Source organism: Coregonus lavaretus (assembly GCF_964263955.1).
Source record: "Coregonus lavaretus genome assembly, chromosome: 5".
Taxonomy (NCBI): Eukaryota; Metazoa; Chordata; class Actinopteri; order Salmoniformes; family Salmonidae; genus Coregonus; species Coregonus lavaretus.
The window spans coordinates 41,632,342-41,657,304 of record NC_139992.1 but is presented as its reverse complement, the minus strand read 5'-3'; the positions used below and the strand labels follow the sequence as shown (position 1 = coordinate 41,657,304).

The 24,963-nt window shown below is 45.0% G+C and overlaps 2 protein-coding genes across 4 annotated transcripts; one reads left to right on the top strand and one right to left on the bottom strand.

The window, feature by feature from the left end:
* Positions 1 to 4,585: 4,585 nt before the first annotated feature.
* On the top strand, positions 4,586 to 10,485 carry LOC311129033 (uncharacterized protein; the record flags this gene model as incomplete). 2 transcript variants are annotated; one of them, XM_084161288.1, is made up of 11 exons in its annotated part: positions 4,586 to 4,822; positions 4,983 to 6,148; positions 6,845 to 6,972; positions 7,158 to 7,343; positions 7,503 to 7,581; positions 7,825 to 7,949; positions 8,326 to 8,521; positions 8,638 to 8,730; positions 8,938 to 9,003; positions 9,318 to 9,403; positions 9,955 to 10,485. In XM_084161288.1, 10 exons carry the CDS (start codon positions 5,013 to 5,015, stop codon positions 10,128 to 10,130), a joined length of 2,271 nt encoding a protein of 756 aa, XP_084017414.1. In that variant the 3' UTR covers positions 10,131 to 10,485. The 2 variants fall into 2 exon arrangements, with proteins under 2 accessions (XP_084017414.1, XP_084017413.1); XM_084161287.1 differs by having other exon boundaries at positions 4,587 to 4,643.
* A 30-nt stretch (positions 10,486 to 10,515) lies between these two features.
* On the bottom strand, positions 10,516 to 24,275 carry LOC311129034 (gelsolin-like; the record flags this gene model as incomplete). 2 transcript variants are annotated; one of them, XM_084161290.1, is made up of 16 exons in its annotated part: positions 10,516 to 11,252; positions 11,384 to 11,444; positions 11,678 to 11,755; positions 11,987 to 12,108; positions 12,265 to 12,439; positions 12,744 to 12,914; positions 13,183 to 13,273; positions 13,517 to 13,650; positions 13,938 to 14,242; positions 14,416 to 14,548; positions 14,658 to 14,747; positions 14,915 to 15,064; positions 15,370 to 15,531; positions 15,948 to 16,102; positions 16,272 to 16,465; positions 24,122 to 24,275. In XM_084161290.1, 15 exons carry the CDS (start codon positions 16,462 to 16,464, stop codon positions 11,083 to 11,085), a joined length of 2,190 nt encoding a protein of 729 aa, XP_084017416.1. In that variant the 3' UTR covers positions 10,516 to 11,082. The 2 variants fall into 2 exon arrangements, with proteins under 2 accessions (XP_084017416.1, XP_084017415.1); XM_084161289.1 differs by lacking the exon at positions 24,122 to 24,275 and having other exon boundaries at positions 10,598 to 11,252; positions 16,272 to 16,557.
* Between the last annotated feature and the right edge of the window lie 688 nt (positions 24,276 to 24,963).

Below are 24,963 nucleotides of genomic sequence, written 5' to 3'. Positions count from 1 at the left end.
CCCGGTGTCGCCTTCTGCCTGCTGTGTAACGGAGTCCTCCTTAGGACAGCTGGCTCCCTTACAAAAAATATTGCAGTTTTAAAACTGCAGTAAAAGTGCAGTAACTGCAGTCGACTGTGGTATTTTGGACGCAGTAATTGCAGAATAACTGCAGTGTACTGCAGTTGAACTACAGTTATACTGCACTGTAACTGCAGTTACACTGCATAATTACTGCAGTAAAAAAAAAACGGTATTATTTTGGACGCAGTATTTGCAGCATACTGCACTCTGAATGCAAATTTTTTTGTAAGGGGAAAGTTAGCACACAGTGTCCTTCGCTCCCGCCTGCCGAACACCTGCCCTCGCCATCGTTAACAGAACAGCGGGAAAACAGTGCCCAACAGGCGGGCGCGAGGGACACTGTCTACCGGTGTACAGCTAGCTAGCTACCATTGTCCCCCCACCCCTTCTTCTGTGGGGTTTATAGGCTGTTGGCATCCAACATTATGTGCATTAACAGCACCTACTGTAGTTGAGCACCCCAGCCTCCCGCCTGTCCTAACTTAAAAATGGACCAATAGAAGTATAAAGAGTGGATCCTGCAGATGCAGGAATGCCCACATGCAGGAACGGCCTGAATTGCAGGCTGCGATTGCACCCTTCTCACTTGTTGTGGGAGAAGAGGAGGATGCAGCGGAAAATAGTGATAGTAGGCTTTGTAACGTATGTTTCTGAAACATGGAGTCCTTATTTGCCTATGTGAATAATAAACGGAATGAAAGAGAGTACAGGGAGGAAAAACCGACATGTACATCGCCTATATGGGTCTCCCCAGTGAGCAGAAAAAAAAAATATGTAGACCTCCATCGGCATCCGACGGTGCTCACTGGGTAATTTATACACATTGGCTACTGAGAGGGAAAAGGTAGGTGCTGCTCTTGGCTCATATTTTCAAGACCTAAGCTATTAATGACTTGAGTCAAGTGTGATATTTGTCAGCATGAAGCTGAGTGACTCACTCATACACTAGTTTCGTGGCTTTCGTTCAAAATAAATACGTTATACTATAATGCAGAGTTACCGACACATTCTTTTTGATCATCTTTAATAAATAACATTTTCGACCAAGTTAAACTGCTTATGTTGTGTGTGTGTGTGTGTGTGTGTGTTTGTGTGTAAGGTAGACTGATAGCCTATCTAGTGTTAAGTTGCGTCAATTCAAATCTGGTATTAGGAACAAAAGAGGTCAATACACGTCTTCTAAAATAGACTAGTATTTTAATTAATGCACACCACTTCAATGGTAAATATGATGTTCTTATATACGGCAGGCAGGGGCGGTGTGTTCAATAGGGCGATATGGGCGACGCACTGCCAAACGGGAAAAGGAAGGGATTTTTTTTCTAATCAATTATATCACGGCAACAGTAGTTATCAGTGTTGTAATCTAGACGTCTGATCTGCCACAGTGCCACTAAATGTCCAATCAGGCTAAAGTCGTGCTTCAAATGCCCCCCCCCCCCTTTTGGGGCGATTTCAGTCAGGTTGAAAATCGCCCAGAAGTCTGTCATAGACTCCCATGTAAAATCTATTTTTTTCAAATATCAGAGCTTTCAATACAATCTCTATGGGTTTCTGAGGGCTTGCACTTACGCGCTTTCGTCATACGTAACATATAACCATGAACGTAACTAAGAAAAGAGCGGGTAGCAGCGTCAATCAATTCACTACTTCTATCAAAATGGCTAGGCTTCAGTGCAACTCGATTGTGTCTTTGAAAGAAGTTCCTTTTTGTCGGCGAACAAATGAAGATAAATTGGCAACGAAACAATTAGGACCTCCCAGACCAAATTTAATAATTCAACAGGTTTCTACTAAAGGGGGGAAGTCCTACACCCGAGGATTTTCCAAAAATTGGTACGAACGAAAAACCTGGCTAGCAGGCTGCGATGTAGCTAATGCAGTCTTCTGCTACCCCCTGCTTACTCTTTCACCCTGAAGGCGGCACGGCAGACAGCACCGCTTGGACAGCGACTGGTGTGTAACGGACATGCACCATCTTTCAGGAAAGATTAAGAAACATGAGCTGTCAAAGACCCACATGGATAGCTGTTTGAGATTGTCTGCTTTGGGGAGAGTGAACATTCCCACTCAACTGGATGAGGGATACAGGCTAGCTGTCCGCCGCCACAACGATGAGGTTAGTGTTGATAATCACAAGTTTACTGGAGAACTGAAACTGACAAGGCTGACAAGATAGGACCCTTTTGTCCATTGTTATTGGATAGGAACAGAACTTATAACCAGCTCCTGACCTAAATAGATCTTAGCACAACATTTTACTCAACATATCATATTCCATATTCACTATAACAAATATATTTACTACGACATTAGCAAGAACCGCCACATCCTCAGCCGGCTAATCCAGTGTGTGAAGTTTTGCGGAGTGTTTGAGTTAGCTTTGCGAGGCAAAGATGAAACTGAGGGCTCCACCAACCCTGGTAAGCCAACACTTTTGAGATCAGTCAATAAATGCTTCTGGTATTGACTTATATGCTGCCCCTGTCTTCATGTTGTTGCTGGACATATCTTTTTTAAAATGTGTGTAGGTCACCTAAATCATCAGAAAAATTGCCCCCCCTGAGAATTTTTTCAGGAGCCGCCACTGACGGCAGGGCAGACAGAGAACTAAGCCATTGTTATGAGTTCTTCTTAAAATACTCTGACAGAGATAGTTCCCCGCTCCCTGCTGGCCAATCAGAGTAGAGACTGAGCGTGGTTTAGACTTACTCAGCCAATCCGTTGGCGCACAGGCTGGTCCCAGACCCTTGGCGCTCCACTGTTGCACACTGTTGCCAGGCATAAGTTGTTATCATAACAACCTGTAGATTCATCACCCATAGACACCGTTCCACTGTACTCTATGCACCTACGTTCAAGGACGGTTCACAGATCACAAAGAAGCAGTGTAGTCTAGTATTTTGAGACACAAGTTCTTATCTCATCCTACCCCCTAACGTTCCTCACATGAATCACAGCTTGTTATGTGAAACAATTCATATCAGTACAGTACAAACCTTCTATGTTTAATCACCAATGCATTCCTTCTAAGCTATTCATCACATCCAGATCCAGTTATGAGAAAATAGATCCCCACACTAGGCTACAGAACATATTGTATCCTAATGTTGAAAGGCTGCCGATGTATTGATTGTGTATGTCATGGTGGATAGGTATAAGAAATATCAGGACAATGTGGGGTTCTATTTTCTCATAATTGGATCTGTATGTGATGAATAGCTTAGAAGGAATGCATTAATGATAAGCATAGGTTTGTACTATACTGATATAAATTGTTTCACATAACAGGCTGTGATTCATGTAAGGAACGTTAGGGGGTAGGACAGATAAGACTTGTATTTCTTACAGATACGAACACTGCCTCTTTGTTGTCTGTGAACCGTTGTCTGTGAACCGTCCTTGGACGTAGGTACGTACAGTCTTTTGGGTGCTAACTCCACAGGTTGTTATGATAAAAACGTATGCCTGGCAACAGTGTGCAACAAGGGAGCGCCAAGGGGCTGGGACCAGCCGGTGCGCCAACGGATAGGTTGGGCAAGTCTAAACCACGCCCAACCTCTACCCTGATAGGCCCAACAGAGAGTGGGAACTAAAAACTGTCAGGGTATTTACGGAAGGATTTGTAATGAGGAAGTCAGTTCTCTGTCTGCCCTGCGTGGTATTTCAGTGAGCCCGTATACGAACCATCATACTTATCATACATACATTTTGCATATCATAAATTTAGCTTGGATTGAATATCTCTTGATTATGTTTTCTCTTATTCCAATACCAGATTTGAATTACGCAATTTCTAACAACAACTTCTCTCTTCAATTATGAATCATTAATTAACTCTCCAGACGGTAGGCTACATGTTCTCTTGTATTCAGACCAGACATCAGACCGAGCACTGGGCGCCGTGGCATGGATGACTTTCAGCAAACCAATCCAAACCAATCTCAGGCTGTGTAGACTAATACTGTAAAGGATATATAGCTACATTTACTTTAGAACAAAAATATAGGCTATTATAATGAGTTAGACCTGAGTTAGGCCTATAGAAATAGAATACCCAAATCTATATCTGTCTATAACACACAGCACTCATCGCTGGCCATTGCTGACTGTATTTAGCGTCCTAAAATCACCACATAAAATCACATAAAAATCCCCTAACCTCAAAAATGTTATCAACAGAAGCACAATTAACAGATCTCTGAAAACTTCAAAATATTATCTGCCCAACTATAGTGTTGTCATAGCGGGAATACTAATCTAGACCTATAAATCCTAATTGTTGGAAATGACACGGGAATGCAGATGGGAGACTCATGATCAGAATACCAGGCAGGCAGCCATTGCGAGTGTAGTTTACCAGTCAAATTGGCAGTGTTAGAGGTTCCAAACTCGTCCTATTCATTCTATTTCTATAGTACATCCACCACCACAGAGTGGCAGTAGCTAGTTTTGGTCACAGTCACACACACACATACATTGTTAACACCAAAGAAGAGATTTACATTTCCGGATTTCCGTCGATGTCACTTTTGTCACCAAAGAAGTTACGGGTTCACTTTCACCACGTGTTCAACCAGGTACATTTGTGTTTTTTAAAAGAGTTGTATCATATTTGATTTACGTAGCTAGCGCTACTTTCGTTAGGTAGCCAGCTAGCTACCTAGCTAGCTAGACTATTTGGATGAACTATCACATGTTATGTAGCCACTAGCCAGCCAGCTAGCTAGTTATCCCAACATTGATCACACGTGTGCAGGTATGTCCGAAAAAGTGAACGTGTGTTTTCATATGCACGTATTTTGCTAATATAATTATGGTAGCTAGTTAACGTTACCTAGCTGCTAAAGTTCATGCCTATCCATGCTTTCACATTTAGGAAACAATGGATAAACGTTAATATTGTCTTTCTGTTACAGATAGAGAAAATAGGTTATGCTGCATCCACCATGCTGGGGACTTCGACATCCACTGAACAGGGGGCAATTAAGAATCCCGTATTGCTTGAATTGTCTCGAACATCCCCTCTTTTATTTGAAGAAACTCCTGAATTAATCTCATCAGTGGCACCTGATACAGTCGAGGGATGTAAAAAAGACAAAAAGAAGAAGAAAAAGACTAAAGCACTATCTGAAAGGGGACCAGAAGAACCGGCAATTGAGCATAATCAAAAGGAGGTTCACCAATTGACAGTAAAGAAAAGGGGTAAAGAACCTAAACATAAAGAGCAAACAGTGACCGAGCTGGAAGTGGTGGAGAAAGAGAGGAAGAAACGTAAAAAGGGAAAGGAAGAGAATCAACTAAATGTTGTTGAAGATGAAATGGAGGTACCAGATCCTGAGGAACAAACTGGAGGGAAAACGAAGAAAAAGTCAAAGAATCTTCAAACACAACAGGTGGGAGAGGATGGAGTGACTGCTGATGAGGAGAATATGAGTAGCAGGAAGAAAAAGAAAAAACATAATGACATTGAGCCAGAAGGGGGGATAGACCGGGACCTCTCAAAGCCTGCAGTAGATGTTTCAGCAGTAACAGTGCCAGATGAGGCCAGAAAGAGTAAGAAGAAGCACAAGAACAGACAAACAGATCTTGAAGAGGGAGCGGAAAGCTGTCAGACAGTTTCAAGAACAGCAGATGATGCAGAAATCATAGAACTGCACACTGAAACGGTCAAGAGAGGTAAAGATGTGGTAACTGAGGTAGAGGAGAACGTAAACGAGAGGAGGAAACGGAAGAAGAAAAAACTCAGAGAGAGTCAACTGAACGATTGTCCAGATAAAGCAGACCTTCCAGGTATAAAAGAACAAACTGAAAGAAAATTGAAGTCAAAGAGGCTGAAAACGGATGGAGGGTCTGCAGCTGTGCAGGGCAGCAGGAGAAAAAAAGAACACAGCAGAGAGTCAGACAAGGGAATGGACAGTGTCCACTCTCAGTCTGCAGTAGATGTTTTGGATTTAACCGTTCCAAATGACAACAGGACTCATGATGCTGGAACAAACGGTGAGACAGAGGAGGGCGCCCATTCAACCATGGTTGAGACAGGGACCCAACACAACAGACCCAGCCTAAAGGAAGAAACTCTAAGGTGAGTAGAAAGAAACCTGTTTCACTCGTATTGAATTGTGAATATAGCGTATTTGTAATGAGTGATTTCCCTAGTGAACACAACCATTGACAGTAGGGCAATTCCACAGTAAGAGTGATGCTGAGACTCCGGTTTTCCATTTTAAGGTATGCCCAACAAAAACCAATGATTGAAAAGTTTAACAAACCTTACAACTCTATGCACAAGGATGACTTTTAACCATTTCCACTGAACATTATACAAACATACATTTAGGCTACTTGTAGAACAGTGCCAATGTAAAGTTTGGTAACAGAATGACTGCACCAACACCCCATACGTCATTCTGTTACCAAAATTTGCATCTGCACTGTTCTTCAACTAAATGTGTTTTTGTAAAATTTTCTGTGGAACTTGTTAAAAGTAGTTATTGTGCATAGTTGTATGGTTTGTTTCACTTTGCAATCATTGGTTTTTGTTCGACATGCATTTTAAAGTGAAAAATCTGTCTCTGCATCACTCTGTTTCCGTGGAATTGCCCAGTAGCATTTGCTGGTGAAAACCAGATCTGTTGTGAATGCTGTGTACCAGAATTTCTTTCTAGAACCTCTTCCTGTGCAGAGAGGAAGGCATGTCTCTCTTTCTCTGTCAACTCAGAGGTTTCAAAACATATGTTTAGACATTTGTTAATGATTTTCTCCCCTCATTATTCTACAGTGTGGCCGACTGGCAGGCTCTGAATGACCTCAAAGAGTTCATTCCCAATGTAGAGACAAAGTCAGTTGATGAGATCCGTAAGATGATAAAGTATGATCTTGATCGATTCAAGGAATTCCGAAGACAAGGTATGTTTATTCTTCAGCCACTCATGGTTCAATATTTTTGAGTGTTTATCACGACATTATGTAACATGTAAGCAATGATATGTAAGATGTTACTGTGTTTAGAGATGTGGCTGAATGTATTATCATATGTTTTATCATTTCGAACCAATCGGTTAAGCCCCTGTGGAATCTTCTGTTGTTCCCAGGCCTTTCCCTGCGAAGTGGAAGATTCAATGCACAGGAGAACAAACGACTCGAGAGTAACGTCTATGACTTCCTGGCTCTCACTGGGATTCAGAGTGCCTCTAAGCTCTTCCATCCACAGCGCTTCAAAGAGGAAGAAGCAAATATCAAGAAGTTGAAGAGTCAGCACAGATTCCATGAAAGAATAGGTACGTCGTCTTGTAGCCAGGTTAATTCGCTTAGAGAACTTTATCCAGTTTTATCCACATTACATCCCTGTTCTTCAGCATTGTCTACAATGGTCAAAAAAGTATGCTAAGGAATTTCCCAGAAAACTGATCTCACCTCTTCCTAACCTGTTGATCCAGCTGAAGGAATACCCAGGCCTTGGCATCACGTCTATATACGTGGGAGGAAAATGTTTGATGGCGGCAACTACATGGGCAGGTGAGACGGGGCTAGTTACTATAAGGAAATGACCCTAACGGTCATAAACGGCTATGACGGCTTACATTATGTTGCCTCTATATACAGTGTACGAAAGTATAGTAATATTATATTTGCATTTTCTTTAATTACAGTGTTCACAACTGTGCTATTGTTCTGATATAACCACTTTACGGTTTGCTAACATTTTGCAGACATATTGGGCCACTTTGAAAGCTTATTTCCTTGATTTCCTTACCGAAGGTTCACCAAAGAAGAACTTCACTCTTTGAAAAAACTGCAGACGTTGCACGGCAACAAGTGGGCGACGATCTCGCAGTTGACTGGCCGAAGCGAAACGGCCCTTGAGAAACGTTTTGCTCAGATGTGTAAGTCATTGGGAACTTTGGGAATTTAAAGCTGGAATCTGCATAAGGTGACACATTGCCACTGTTCGCCCCAGCATCTTAGTTATTGTTTTTGTCTATTTGATGAAACAGAAGAGAGGATGTCCAGCATCATGGTAAAACAATTATTCTGCAGATCTATCACGCATGCAATGATGGCCAAAGGGAGAAAAAAAGTGTTTGAAGTAACTTTATAATATCCCAAACAAATGTGGCAGTTTCACTGATTACAGCTTTAATATATTGACTCTGACATCCTTGCCGAACATCCTGCTCCACTCATCTTTTTGGGAAAATGGTTGTTAGCATTGTATGACCTGGGGCAATGATCTCACTTTGTTTGGTGTGTATTTCTCAGCTGCAAACAGAGGTGCGTGGACCGAGGAAGAACTGAAAAGACTAATGGAAGCTGTGCGGAAGCACCTGGTGGGACAGGCAGAGCCTGGCAGTGGACCGGCCATCATTAGGAAAGACAAGCTGTACAACAACATCCCCTGGACAGATGTGGGCCAGACGGTTGAAACGCGCCACTGGTCCCAGTGTCGAGCAAAATGGTGGGTAGGGGGTTTCAGGGGTAGCTGTTACAAAACAAACCGTTCTCATTTAATTGTTTACACAAGCGTTCAGATTCAGAACTTTTGAGGCTGTATCTTTGATCCTTCTTTTCCAGGTTGACTGTTTTGAAGCACAAAATGGCATATGAACAACCAGTGTTCAGTGGAGGCACGAAATCCTTACAGGGCAAAGTGGATTTGATCAAAGTGTAAGTGTGTTGATTTCCATTCAATCTATGCAATGGTGAATCTGTTTTTTGATACTTTAAGATTTATTAGCCCAGTCTAGTGACGTTGACTTGGACCTTTCTGCACTGTCGTGATACACAGGACAAAAGGTAGAGTTTTGGTCCTGATATCTTCATGTGAAACTGTTGCATGGTGAACTTTTATTCATGTAATTTTTTACCTTTCAGGTTGAATGCAATGCAGGTGGAAGATGCTGCAGATATCGACTGGGAAGAAATTGCTCACACAATTGGGTAAGAAGTTGTTATTAAACTCAGATTATAGGTCATTTTAGACAATGTGTCATGGATTACCTTGTTACGTTTATGGAATTTGACATTTTCTCTGATTTAAGGTTTTGTGTTGTGTTAGTATTAACTTTTAGATTGTCAAGTCTCTCAGTACAACGCTGAGATGTCATTGAATTAGATCAATGCATGACAAAGCTCTTACAAAACGTGTTCTATCTTCTAGGAGTGTGGAATGCAACAGTGCATGTCAGTGTGATGTATGTGTGTTGTAATGCAGTGCTATGTGCTAACGTTTGTATTTGATCTTATCCTTTAAGGAATGTTACTCCTCGCTACGTACAGACGCATTACTACATACTAAAAGTAGCCAAAGTTCCGTTGTGGGAGAGCAGGTCCTTCTGTGGTAGGTGTAATTACTGTTATATACACACTAGCCTCTTCTATTCTTTTTAAAGGAGTAGGGCAGACCCACTCCTTTTGTCATTCTTGTTTATTGGACAGGATAGAAAGAGAGAAGTAGATGGGAGGAGAGAGCACTAGAGCAGTGGGTCAGATTCAAACCCATGCTCACAGCAGTAGTACACAGTACCTGTGAGCCCGAGGAAGCAGCTTAGACCACTGTACCACCCCAGGCGACCACACAATATTCTCTATCGCTAGGTTTTTAGCATTTCATTAGAATAGTTACATGTGAATCACTATGATCAGTGACGACATAAAGGGAGAGGAAATGTCGCTAGGTCCCCCTTGACCGTACTGTTTAAATATAATGATGCTTTGGGGAAGAGAGCTTTGATTTTGTCCCAAATCACACCTATTCCCTATAAAGCGCACTCCATTTGACAATGGGCCCTGGTAAAAAATAGTATACTATATAGGGACTAGGGTGCCATTTGGCACGCACCTTGTTTGCTGGAACCACATACTGATTTAATTTCTGTATTTTATTTTCAGAGATCATTGACTTCCTCAACAGTAGAGTTCTCCCCAAGTTTGAAGAGAGACTGAAAGTTCTGATAAAATCAGGAGAGGTGGTGTCCAGAAACGATCCACAAGAGCTCTTCCTACTCTCTGAGATCTTTGATAATGAGGAGGACAGCAACTACTACAGTGAGGTTGAGAACAGTTGATGAATACACAAAGCACACATGGATCTGGCTCAAGGAGGCTCAATGCCCCAGTGGGTGGTGGGGGGGGGGTAGGGGGGGGGGGTAGCAGTGTGCCCCTCTCTGTCACACAATTAAGGATTCGGCTCATTCATGGAGGTGGTTAATGACGATTAACTTTTGGGTTTCTGTAAGACATTACAATGTCGTCGCCCCCATAACGATTCACTTTGATTTAATGCATTCTTGGGGATTTGGTGAATACTCTGGTAACCAGCTGTATAATTGTTTTGTATTGTGTGTTTGCAAAATCTCTTAACAGGTTACATTTTTATCGAATCCCCTTTTATTTATTTGAATAAATGTCTCATTGGTTCTAGTTGCGCTGTCATGATTGGCTGGTCTTCATCCAATGCGAGCATTTTTTAATGAAAATCACTAAATCAAAACCTCTTAGCTATTGACTGCTATTAAAAGAGCTGACAACTGGTGTAGAGCGTCATACATGTTATTTAGTTTTGTGAATATATTTGACTGCTTCCAGTTGTGCTTTGTTGATGTTTTTCTGTTTCCGTCCACTGTCAGCATGTTTGATGGACATGACATACCATTTGAGTCGTGATGGAAACCCAGTCTGCACAAGAAACAGGAATATCTGAACCCGGCATGCTACAGAAGTGAAGAAATCCTTGTCCCATTTATTACAGATGTAGTAACGTACTGCTAAAGATACATGGGCTAACAGTATTAGCGTAGAAGGAAAGGAAATAACTAAACTGTGTAGTGTGGATTACATGAAGATTTTCTCTCTCCAAGAAAACCCTAAGATCAAAACAGCGTCAAGAGAGTATATTATCCATCACAAATTGGTACCCAGTCTAACAGTTGAAAGGGGATACCTAGTTAGTTGCACAAATGAGTCAAGTAGAAGCTTTGGGTGAAGTTGCCCCTAGGGGAAACCTCACCCTGGAGGGGTTCAGACACACAGACCAGCCATGGCCCGTTCAAGGGGATCACTGCTCCAGTACCCATGGTCCCAGCCCAAGAACCAGCCAGTGAACGTGGGAGGCTCATGCCCTTGCTTTAACTTCACTATGGGCGTACTGCTGTCCCGCTTGGTAGGGTCTGTCTCTATGTAACGAACGGCTGACCACAGAACAGGCAGTAGGCAAGAGGAGAGAAAGAACAGTTCATTTCATGAAACGGCACATTTAAGTTCCCTGCGGCACTTTTATCAGGTAATTATGTGATCTTGTTTTATAACCACCATTGCTTACCTGAGGCCATACCCTCGGTCTTCTCCTCCTCATGAGCTTCATCACCGATCCAAACAAAGATCTGAAGGGTATATGGAAAATGTTTAGCGAATCAACAGGTGTGCATTATTCGCAAAAAACATGAGGCACTTTCAGTAGGATAGAACGTTCAGATCGAAATATGCTATGCAGAACAAACATGCCCCTCTGACATGTGGAATAAAGAATCGCGTTGGCTCTATTTATGGCATTTCTACAACGTTCGGCTACTGAACGTGGCTCTGGTTGCACCTTGACAATCCCTCTACTAGTCACCTGTTCCCAGGTGTCCAAGAGCATGACATCATCTGGGGCCAGGTCTTCTTGTGTCATCTCCCCAGGCACCTCTTCAATCTGTGGAAATAGTATTGTGGCATTTTGACAACGGGCCAGGTCAGTGCACATTCCGGAGGACAAGGAAATGGTTTCCCACACTGTTACGTAAAAAATATGTGGATCAAAGGCTATTTCATTAGCAGAGGAAATTGAATTTGTCCAAATGGATATTCAAATAATGTAAACAGGAATGCAGCAAAGTAAGCTGGAAAATGCTATACTATAGTTATAAAAGAAGGGCAGACTCACAATGAACTGGCCAGTTTTGTTGGAGCAGGCAAACAGGCGTGGTGGATGAACGTCCATTTTGTTTTTCAGTCTGGCTGAGGTATGGTAATCCGCTTTACCTCCCAGAGCATCCCAAAAGTCATCTTGACACACAAACACATACATACAATTGTGGATCTGGAAGAATATGGAGCGGATGAATAAGCTTTGTCTTGTATCCTCATAAGTAACATTCTGTGGCTAATGGCTAAACACCATTTCCTAGTGAATTTGACTGCTGACAGGATTTCCCTATGTACCTGCTTCTTCACCTTCATCCAGCTCTGAGGCCGAGACCCCTAGAAGGTCACTTAGCTTTTGAGCTCCATGCTTCTCACTGTCACTTGTCCCCTTTCCCACCCATATGAAGGAGGATGCCGGGGTCACCAGCATAAAGGCATCGTTGGAGTTCAGATTTGAGGCAGCAGCATCAACCTTGAGTGGAGAGAGGAAGAGAGGAGGCAGTGAAAAATACTGTACACTGGAGGTACTAACTACAGTTCTGCCGTAGCAAACGGACTGTAGTCAGCTTCACCAACAAACCGACCATACATCACAAGGGCTGGCTACTCCACTCTATCTACTGGGGTATATTAGTGTACACCGTAGCAAAGACATTTTGTAATGAACTAACAAGCCTTTCTTATTGGACAAGTTCAGGTTAGTCCTTCCCTGTTTCGGCTTGTTTGCTTCCTTTATTGAGCTCTTCCCACCTCACCTTCCATCTCCTGTTACTCACCTCTATGGCGCGTGTGCAGCCAGCAGCATTGGACCGCACCTGGAACAGCTGTGTGTCTGCAGCGTGGGCCTGGCCACCCTCTCTGGAGGTACCACCCTGGTGCACTACCATCGGCTTCCCCCCGAAAAGACTCATGAGGTGGGCGGGCTCCTTACCCTGGATCACCCGCACCTTCAACACGGTAGAAACAGACAGATCGAAAATCATAGTGTCATATACCTGGCTTTAAACCTAACCTTCCCTCATTTCATTTTACAGACCAAAGCTCTGACCCTGTTGATAACCATGACCATGGAAAGGTATTCATATAGATCCAGCATCTGCAGACAAAAAAACTGACTAATATTGTTCAATTCTGTAATCCAGAGCATCTTGATTAAACATTATCTGGACCGTATAATCCGGGCCAGACTGCGATAAATCAAAACGATCCAGTCACCTGTACTGCCCCTCCTCCCAACTCGTCATCCAGCTGAGCAGCCAAGATGGCAGAGGCTCCAATTTCATCCTGGCTAGAATCCACTCCTTGCCTGTGGAAAATAGTACTATTCAAGTGCTATTCACATACAGTTGTGCTTATGTTATGTCATACAGTATATAGTTGGTTCAGATGTGTCTAATACAGTATGTAGCAAAAGCCCTGGTGCTCATAAATGATGAAGCCGACTGTACCGATACAGGGGCGATAGCAGTTTTTGCTGTAAGACTGTGTAATAACACATAGTAAAGCTTCCTGCGGTCGCTTACAGAAGGATAATCTCCATGGTCTTTACCACATGTAGATGACCTGTCCGTTACGGCCTCCATGCTGGTAGTTGTAGAGGATGATGTAGCTGTCTCCTCCATAGAATCGTCCATAGGTGGAGGGCTCCACAGGCACCTTGTCAGCTCCCTCAATACGCCAGATCTACGGAGGTTAACAGGTAAATACAGCTCTTACTAGTAGTAGTCCATTAATGGAAAAGGGTCCATGAATGGAAAAAGGTAACACCCCTTGCAGCTCTTTTCTCAAAGGCTTGTTTCTGAGATTGTGACACCTTTTTTGTGGGTGTGCAGGCCCGCAGTCGTAACCCTTAGGGGCTGTATGTATCCCTTTACTGAGGACACATGACTACCCTAAACCTTGACACATAATATTTAAGGGTAACTACCATCTACCACATATGTATCCCCCCCAAAAAACATTTTCCTCACCTGCTTCTCTCCATTCCCCTCGTCCACCATCCCATGCTGAGCCGCCATGGCGTCCGAGTGATGGAGAGTGGAGGCATCGAAGGGCACCTTCTTGATCTTGGCGATTTTGTTGGACACGTAGGCTGTTCCCAACCCCACTGTATGGTCCGCGTCACGCCAGATTTTGAAGAACTGCTTGAACAGAGGGGTCTCCCCATTCTCAGGTAGGATCTGGACCTGGGTGTGCTTCGGGTAGCCCATCTTTGTGATAAACTGTTCGGCAGCACTCATCACCGCACTTCTCTCCTCTTTGTTAGCAGCCTTACCTGTTTTTATTCAAAATAAACTCATGATTAAACTGCAAAGGCAGAAGAACTAAGTGAGTGATTACTTCCAGGCACAACAGTATTGAAAAGTAGTGTCTAATCTAAAGGAAGATTAAAGCTTGGGGTTTTACAGTCAAAAGAAGTCAGACCAGCCGCTACAAAGAAACCAATACCTTTCCAGACAAAGATCATGCCATTGGGGCCATTGTCCAGGATAAAGCAGTCATTTGACTCCAGGGCATTCTGTGAAAACGGGTTCTCTGATGCTACCATATCCATGCCCATATCCCCACTGGCATTAGATACCTTTGGGGAAAACATTTCAATTTAATATTTGTATTTGAAGGTCTGCTCAAAAACTGCTTATTACATAATAGTTAACGATTAAATTGTTTATTTCGAAAATTGATCTGACCTTGTATAATTTCGCCAGCTTCCTATTGGACACGTCTGTATTTGTGTCATCTGTATTTGCCTCAGGCAAATCGGGTTTGGGTCCAAGAATCTGGAACGAGACAACGAGAGTCAGGCATCTCACAGCGAATGATCACCAATATGTTAAAAGGTAACTAACTATAGATGTTTATTGGGAGCATATAAACAGTTGCATGACTTGAAGTGTATAGAAATGAACCATTGTTTCCGTCCCTTACTCCTCAGTGAAAGACTCACCTCCAGCATCTTCTCACGTTCTGCCCCCTCGTCACATATGTACAACTCAGCCCGTCCACATCGCTCGTTGTCACGGATATCCTTTGACACCTGAGTGGCCTTCAGCTTCTCAAAGTGATTGGCCTTGGAACCACACCATTGATAAATCTCCTGTAATACGACGAGTGAAGATTATCAGTACAGTGGACCAAGTGTAGTACTGGAACTCTAACTCCTCTGCCTGTTGACTATGTTAAAGTATAGCTCAACGTATACAAATGAGCTTTTAAATTATTCATGACCAAAACAATATTGGTTTCAAAGTAGATTGCTTACAATAACAGTTTGCTAACAACATGGGCAATTACTATACAGTCTTAGCCTACAGTGTACAAAGACAATTCCACTAAATTAAATCAGTAATATAGATAAATAGATTGCTGTAGAAACTCTGTTATAGATTTCAGTGAACTTACTTTGCCCAGGTCGAGGATAAAGATGTCTCCCTGGTTGAAGCTGTCCCAACTGACTGCTACCTCTGTGGCTCGAACCACATGCCGACCCCTGACCTGGAGCACACGCTGCACCTTCACCTCATTGGACACCACATGCTTGAACCCTGAAGCCACACCCCCTTTCTAAGGTAAAGATTGGGAAGATAATCAATAAGATAAGTGGAGGAGTTCTTGAGATAAGTAAATACATATAACAAACGTATTGAATGTCTTTCAACATTCCAGTAAAAAGCATGAGCTGACGCACACCCCAACATGTTGGTGGAGGTGCTGACTAACGGAATAGTAAACTGTGTCAAAATAAATAAATTATCGCATACTCTATACATACAGTATGCTCCCAACAATTTAACAGGTAAACCAACGTTTTGGCCCACAATACCTTCTACCCAGCACACAGTTCCTTCTTGAGTAGAAGGTACTGTGAACACTGAAGAAGAGACTGTGGGCCAAAACGTTGGTTTACACATTAAATTGTTGGGAGCATATGTAGACTGTGCGACTTCCTTTGTTTCTTTTTACACGTCTTTGAACATTACCATGTACTTCAGTCCAGTTTTGAAGTAGCCTGAAAATGTTCTTGACTCATAACCCTGCACCTCATGGTACTGAATAGGTTTGCCACCCAGGTAGTCATCCATTTGAATGGTAAAAATGGCTGCTGCTCCACTCTCATCTTGTGTACAGTCATCTCCTGTAGGACCAGAGAAATAATGATTGGTCACATTTCAAACATTATTTTCACAAATAATGGAATGGATTTCAATTTTAAAAGTGCATTAACACACATCACTGGACTGACATGTACAAACACTGTACAACATTTCAAGAAATAAAGTAATTCTGATCAGATCAAGTTATACCTTGCCAGAAGTGAAGGTCATACTGTAGATGCCCAGAACGTTGCTTGATGGTATTGAGAACAAGGTATGCGTCCCCTGAGTAGAACCCGCCATGCAGACTCTCTGGCACGGCCACCAGGTCCAGACTCTCAACTCTCCACACCTGGAGGCCAGGCTTCTTCCCGGCCCTCTTAAACTCAGGGTGGTACGCCATGCTATAAAGATATGGGGCGGGAAAAACTTGCCATTCAACTTTGATACCTGTCCCTAGGATAGCCTGGAATCCAGACCTGTTTTGTGCTAACATTCCACTCCTTGCCACTTCGAACTGATAGAAAGATTAAAGATAAGAGTTAGGGATCATGTGTCAAATAAGGTCTCTGTGGAGAGACACAGCAGTTAAACCAGATAAGTTCTCTAATGTTGATACAGGTTTTGATTTCACCACTCGCTCATAAATAACTTGTCTGAGCAGAGAAAGAGATGAGGGAGTGCTCTCATATCTCTAGCCAATTAGTAGCATTAGCCTCATCTTGCCCAAGGGCTTTCTCCATTATCCTCCCTCACACATGATACACTAGGCTAGTCCCCTCCCAAAACAAAGAGGAGTGAGCGAGTTCGTTTTGCATGGCCCGGTGCACTGGCTGGGCGGAGTTCAAACATTTTAGACCATTCCATTGGCCCTTAAGTGAAATCTCCACCCAACCGGGGCACCCAACCATGCAAAACACTGACCCATTGTTTCAGCTGCTGATTTATTTTTTCTTGCCTGGCTACCAATCCGCATCACTCCGTCCAAATGCCACGCCCACTAAAATGTCTTCTACACCATGACAAATAGAGCAGTCAAATTACATTTAGTATGAGTCATCAGGCAATATTGTTTGGACCCTATAATAAAACCACCTACTGTCACGACTTCCGCCGAGGCTGCCTCCCCTCCTTGTTCGGGCAGGTTTCGGCGTTTGTCGTCACCGGCTTACTAGCTGCTGCCAATCCATTTATCATCACCACACTTGTCTTGTCTAATTTATCACACAAACCTGGTCCTTATCCCCAATTAGTCATTGTATAAATGTTCCCTCTGCTTCCTTGTCTGTGTGGGTGATTGTTTGTTGTGAGCTGTGTGTAGCTCGGTTGAGCTACCCTTACCTTGTTGTTGCCAGGGTAGTATTTTCCCCTGTGCCTGAGTGTTGTTGTCACATGCTTGCGCAACTGTTTATCGACGGAATAAACTCTTTGGATGCGTATTACTCTCCTGCGCCTGACTCCTTCTATCACACGCATCACAGAATCACCCACCCGCTATGGAGTCAGCAGGAGAAGAGCGCATGCCTGGAGTTGTGGCACAGGTCCACTTTCGGGCGGTATTCGACCACCCACCCGAGGGTCGAGAGGCGGGTGAGCGACTGGTCCACCTGAGGCAGGGGGAGAGGACCGCGCAGGACTTCGCGTTGGAGTTCCGGACGCTGGCAGCGGGGTCCGGTTGGAATGAGCGGGCCCTGATCTACCATTTCCGGTGCCATCTGCGGCAGGACGTCCGACGGGAGCTAGCCTGCCGGGACACCATGTTGTCCTTTGATAAACTGGTGGACATGGCCATTCGGTTGGACACCCTGCTGGCAGCCAGAGGACGTCCTGGTAGGTGTCTGCCCGTTTCCACCCCGAAAGACTCGGACCTCGAGCCGATGGAGCTGGGTGGAGCCGCCGGCCGAGAGAGCGGAGGACGACAGCGACAGTGCCACTCTGGTGGCACGAAGGGACATTTCACCACACGTCTTAGTCAACGTTCTTTTGGTCCTGGAGGTGGCAGGCAGGGCACTCTCGCATCACCCCAGGTATCGAACACCCACACTCGTTCAGAGCCCTCTGCTGTGCACTGTAAAATACTCATCTCCTTTCCTGAGCACATGGATGTTCCCCAGTGTAAGGCGCTAGTCGATTCAGGCGCAGCTGGGAACTTTATGGACAGGGCATTCGCACACTGTATAGGCATTCCATTGATTCCCCTATCCATTCCACGCCCCATCAGAGCACTTGATTGTCGACCATTAGGGTCAGGGTTGGTTAAGGAAGTTACTGCACCAGTCACCATGATTACCCTGGAGAATCATTGTGAGCAGGTGACTTTTACTATTATTGAGTCTCCTGCTTTCCCTGTGGTATTAGGTATCCCTTGGCTAGCACTCCACAACCCCACCTTTTCATGGCCGCAGAGGGTTCTCACGGAGTGGTCGCGAGAGTGTCAGGGTAGGTGTCTAGGTGTTTCCGTTGGTGCAACCACGGTGGAAAGTCCAGACAGTACCTCCACTGTGCGCATTCCCCCTGAATAGCTAGATCTGGCGCAAGCGTTCTCGAAAACGCAGGCTATTCAATTACCACCTCATCGGGCGGGGGATTGTGCAATAAACCTCCGGGTAGACGCTGTACCTTCCAGGAGTCATATACAGTGGGGGAAAAAAGTATTTAGTCAGCCACCAATTGTGCAAGTTCTCCCACTTAAAAAGATGAGAGAGGCCTGTAATTTTCATCATAGGTACACGTCAACTATGACAGACAAAATGAGGGAAAAAAATCCATAAAATCACATTGTAGGATTTTGTATGAATTTTTTGCAAATTATGGTGGAAAATAAGTATTTGGTCAATAACAAAAGTTTCTCAATACTTTGTTATATACCCTTTGTTGGCAATGACACAGGTCAAACCTTTTCTGTAAGTCTTCACAAGGTTTTCACACACTGTTGCTGGTATTTTGGCCCATTCCTCCATGCAGATCTCCTCTAGAGCAGTGATGTTTTGGGGCTGTCGCTGGGCAACATGGACTTTCAACTCCCTCCAAAGATTTTCTATGGGGTTGAGATCTGGAGACTGGCTAGGCCACTCCAGGACCTTGAAATGCTTCTTACGAAGCCACTCCTTCGTTGCCCGGGCGGTGTGTTTGGGATCATTGTCATGCTGAAAGGCCCAGCCACGTTTCATCTTCAATGCCCTTGCTGATGGAAGGAGGTTTTCACTCAAAATCTCACGATACATGGCCCCATTCATTCTTTCCTTTACACGGATCAGTCGTCCTGGTCCCTTTGCAGAAAAACAGCCCCAAAGCATGATGTTTCCACCCCCATGCTTCACAGTAGGTATGGTGTTCTTTGGATGCAACTCAGCATTCTTTGTCCTCCAAACACGACAAGTTGAGTTTTTACCAAAAAGTTCTATTTTGGTTTCATCTGACCATATGACATTCTCCCAATCCTCTTCTGGATCATCCAAATGCACTCTAGCAAACTTCAGATGGGCCTGGACATGTACTGGCTTAAGCAGGGGGACACATCTGGCACTGCAGGATTTGAGTCCCTGGCGGCGTAGGGTGTTACTGATGGTAGGCTTTGTTACTTTGGTCCCAGCTCTCTGCAGGTCATTCACTAGGTCCCCCCGTGTGGTTCTGGGATTTTTGCTCACCGTTCTTGTGATCATTTTGACCCCACGGGGTGAGATCTTGCGTGGAGCCCCAGATCGAGGGAGATTATCAGTGGTCTTGTATGTCTTCCATTTCCTAATAACTGCTCCCACAGTTGATTTCTTCAAACCAAGCTGCTTACCTATTGCAGATTCAGTCTTCCCAGCCTGGTGCAGGTCTACAATTTTGTTTCTGGTGTCCTTTGACAGCTCTTTGGTCTTGGCCATAGTGGAGTTTGGAGTGTGACTGTTTGAGGTTGTGGACAGGTGTCTTTTATACTGATAACAAGTTCAAACAGGTGCCATTAATACAGGTAACGAGTGGAGGACAGAGGAGCCTCTTAAAGAAGAAGTTACAGGTCTGTGAGAGCCAGACATCTTGCTTGTTTGTAGGTGACCAAATACTTATTTTCCACCATAATTTGCAAATAAATTCATAAAAAATCCTACAATGTGATTTTCTGGATTTTTCCCCCCCAATTTGTCTGTCATAGTTGACGTGTACCTATGATGAAAATTACAGGCCTCTCTCATCTTTTTAAGTGGGAGAACTTGCACAATTGGTGGCTGACTAAATACTTTTTTTCCCCCACTGTATACCCCCTGTCACAGGCTGAAATGGTGGCTATGGAAACATATGTCACCGAGTCCCTGCGCCAGGGGTATATACGTCCCTCCACTTCACCCGCCTCCTTGAGTTTCTTCTTTGTGAAGAAGAAGGATGGAGGTCTGCGCCCGTGCATTGATTATCGACCACTGAACAGGGAGACGATAATATTTAGTTATCCTCTCCCCCTCATTCCTTCAGTGATTCAGTCAATGCATGGGGCGTGCTTCTTCACCAAATTAGATCTCAGGAGTGCGTACAACCTGGTGCATATCCGAGAGGGAGATGAGTGGAAGACAGCATTCAGCACAACCACGGGGCATTATGAATACCTGGTGATGCCCTATGGTTTGATGAATGCTCCCTCCGTTTTCCAGTCCTTTGTGAACGAGGTGTTTCGGGACATGCTTGGTCGCGGTGTAGTGGTCTACATCGATGACATCCTGGTGTATTCCGCTATGTGCGCCGAGCATGTATCCCTGGTTCGCAAGGTGCTGGCCCGACTGTTGGAAAATGACCTTTATGCTAAGGCAGAGTAGTGTATGTTTTTCCAGCAGTCCGTCTCCTTCCTTGGATATCGCATTTCCACCTCAGGTGTGGAGATGGAGGGAGATCGCATTTCAGCCGTGCGTAATTGGCCGACTCCAACCACAGTTAAGGATGTGCAGCGCTTCCTTGGCTTTGCCAACTATTATCGGAGGTATATCCGGGGCTTTGGCAAGGTCGCAGCTCCCATTACCTCCCTGTTGAAGGGTGGGCCGTCCCGGCTCCGCTGGTCTGCTGAGGTTGACCTGGCCTTTAGCAAACTGCAGGGTCTGTTCACCTAAGCCCCAGTACTGGCCTACCCCGATTCATCACTACCGTTCGTAGTGGAGGTGGATGCGTCTGAGGTTGGGATAGGAGCTGTCCTGTCTCAACGCTCGGGTACGCCACCCAAGCTCCGCCCCTGTACGTTATTTTCGAAGAAGCTCAGCCCGGCAGAGCAGAACTACGGCATTGGTGATCGGGAGCTGTTGGCTGTTGTTCGAGCCTTGACTGTGTGGAGGCATTGGCTCGAGGGGGGGGCAAAACACCCTTTCCTCGTCTGGACGGACCACCGTTACCTGGAGTACATCCGGGCAGCGAGGAGGCTGAATCCTCGCCAGGCCAGGTGGGCCCTATTTTTCACCTGGTTTGATTTCACTCTATCATACATCCCGGGTACGAAGAACGTGAAGGCAGACGCGCTGTCCCGGCTGTATGACACAGAGGAGAGGCCCAGAGACAACACTCCCATACTGCCGGCCTCCTGCATTGTAGCGGCGGTAGTATGGACGATGGACATGGATATAGAGCAGGCATTACGCACGGATCCCTCTCCACCTCAGTGTCCAGCTGGGCTGCAGTACGTGCCTGCTCTTATCTGTGATCGTCTGATCTACAGGGCACACACGTCACCCTCCTCTGGTCACCCAGGTATCAGCCGTACAGTGCGCTGCCTGAGTGGAAAGTACTGGTGGCCTACCTTGGCTAAGGAAGTGAGGGTGTACGTCTCCTCCTGCTCGGTGTGCGCCCAGAGTAAGGCACCTAGGCACCTCCCAGCGGGTAAGCTACAACCGTTACCAGTTCCACAATGACCATGGTCTCACCTTAGCATTGATTTTCTAACTGATCTTCCCCTCTCCCAAGGTAATACCACCATCCTGGTCGTTGTGGACCGCTTCTCCAAGTCCTGCCACCTCCTTCCTCTGCCCGGTCTCCCCACGGCCCTGCAGACTGCAGAGGCCCTGTTTACTCACGTCTTCCGGCACTACGGGGTACCAGAGGATATAGTGTCTGACCGAGGTCCCCAGTTCACGTCCAAGGTCTGGAAGGCGTTCATGGAACGTCTGGGGGTCTCGGTCAGCCTGACCTCTGGGTTCCACCCTGAGAGTAATGGGCAGGTGGAACGGGTAAATCAGGACGTGGGTAGGTTCCTGCGGTCCTACTGCCAGGACCGGCCGGGGGAGTGGTCGGTGTTCTTGCCATGGGCAGAATATGCCCAGAACTCTCTCCGCCACTCCTCCACTAACCTAACGCCTTTCCAGTGTGTTCTAGGTTACCAACCGGTTCTGGCACCGTGGCACCAGAGCCAGACCGAGGCTCCTGCGGTGGATGACTGGTTTCGGCGCGCAGAGGAGACGTGGGATGCTGCCCAAGTTCATCTCCAACGCGCCGTGCGTCGTCAGAAGGCCAACGCTGACCGCCACCGCAGTGAGGCCCCCGTCTTTGTACCGGGGGATCGGGTCTGGCTCTCGACCCGGAATCTACCCCTCCGCCTGCCCTGCCGGACGCTGAGCCCGCGGTTTGTGGGGCCGTTTAAAGTCCTGAGGAGAGTCAACAAGGTCACATATAGGTTATTACTTCCCCCTGATTACTGTATTAACCCCTCGTTTTATGTGTCTCTCCTCAGGCCGGTGGTAGCTGGTCCGCTCCAGGAGTCTGAGGTGCGGGAGGTCCCTCCACCTCCTCTGGACATCGAGGGGGCCCCTGCGTACTCGGTCCGTTCCATCCTGGATTCGAGGCGTCGGGTAGGGGGGTCTTCAGTACCTCGTGGAGTGGGAGGGGTACGGTCCGGAGGAACGGTGCTGTGTCCCGGTGAGGGATATCCTCGATCCCTCCATTACATTTACGGGATTTCCTCCATGTTACGGGATTTCCACTGTCGCCATCTGGCTCGCCCTGCTCCGCGTCCTCCTGGCCGTCGCCGGGGTCGGCGCGCTGCTGGAGCCGCGCGTGAAAGGGGGGGGGGGGGGGGGGGTACTGTCACGACTTCCGCCGAGGCTGCCTCCCCTCCTTGTTCGGGCAGGTTTCGTCGTCACTGGCTTACTAGCTGCTGCCGATCCATTTATCATCACTCCACTTGTCCCCAATTAGTCATTGTATAAGTGTTCCCTCTGCTTCCTTGTCTGTGTGGGTGATTGTTTGTTGTGAGCTGTGTGTAGCTCGGTTGAGCTACCCTTACCTTGTTGTTGCCAGGGTAGTATTTTCCCCTGTGCCTGAGTGTTGTTGTCACACGCTTGCGCAACTGTTTATCGACGGAATAAACTCTTTGAATGCGTATTACTCTCCTGCGCCTGACTCCTTCTATCACACGCATCACACCTACTGCATGCATGATGTTCTCATGTCAGCAGATAAAAAATGGTTTTGCCCTGGTTTTATTAACATATACTATTTATAGCCTGTGAGTTAGCCTACTTTACAATTTTCATCCATTACTTGATGGGTCAGTTTCTCTGGACACAGATTAAGCCTAGTCCTGGACTGAAAAGCACTTTAAATGGAGAATCTCCATTGAAGATGCTTCTTAGTCCAGGACTAAGCTTTGTCCAAGAAACTGGCCCTATACCACGCCCAAGGCTTATCTAGCAGTTTATAAACTGCCCAAGAAACCTCATGATTATTGTGCAAGTGAGTCATTAATCATGAGATTAAGTAATACTAGAGGGAGGGACTCATGACTACACAACATCTCATAAATTAACATTTGAGAAGATAAGGAATTCAATTAAGAAATATTTTCTCATGAGAATATAAGGAATTAATAAATGTTGTTTTACTTTGTAGAGAACAACTGTATACAATTTAAATTGTCACATTTATTCAACATCCTATTAGAACATCTTCACTCTGTTTTAACAAAAACAAAAATCCACAACATTTCATTGTTGTCTCTGACTTTCAATGAGGAAGGCAATCAAGAGAATTGGAGAACATAATAAGCGATTCTAAAGTTGTAAACATTTTAAATGTCAAAACACATCTTAATTCAAAACAAAACAGCCTACCTGATGTGCAAGTATGCAATAATAAATGAACTATTATGCTCGTCGTTAGCAGCTGGTTTGAAGAGGTTGCTCAGCGATAAGGTCACACCGCTCTTCCGTAGATTGTAAGGGGTAAGCAAGGACTGAATGGGCAACTCCCTTCTGCACCAGGTAAAGGTAACTGCCAAAATAAAGGAAACGTCAACATAAATCGTCTTAATAGGGCGTTGGGCCACCATGGCTGCGTTTAGACACAGGATTCCAATAAAAAAATTATATTAGCATCCAAAAGAAAGATCTATCAGATGTAGGAAACTAAATCCAATATGACTGGTTCCAAAATGGATTCAGGATTTTTTATTGGAATCATATAGGATTTTTTGACTAGGGTAAAAACATTTTTTTTAATAGGGATCAGAGTTATTGTATAGTTTTTTTTTTTAACAGGACAGATAGATATAGAGAGGGGTACAGAAAGTAGTTAATTAAGGGCACAGACAATTGGCTGAGCTGGGGCTCAAACCCCCATCATCGAGGGGGCATATCTGGTCTGGAGCCGGGAGTTTAGACCGCTACACCAGAATCCAGCACACTGCTATGATTTTCCTATTAGATTCTTGTATATAAAATCCAATAGGATGCGCATAATCCTATAGGAGACCAATAGGACTGGTTCCCATATTTTTCTATGGGATTCTAATTGGATCCTTGTATTGGAATCCTATAGGATTTCTATACATTTTGGCGATGGGAATTGTATAGATATTTACATTACATTCTAAAGGATTTATCCTAAAAACTTAGCTATACACTATAGTTAACTTGACTGCTTAACATATGGAACACAAACATCTTAGACAATT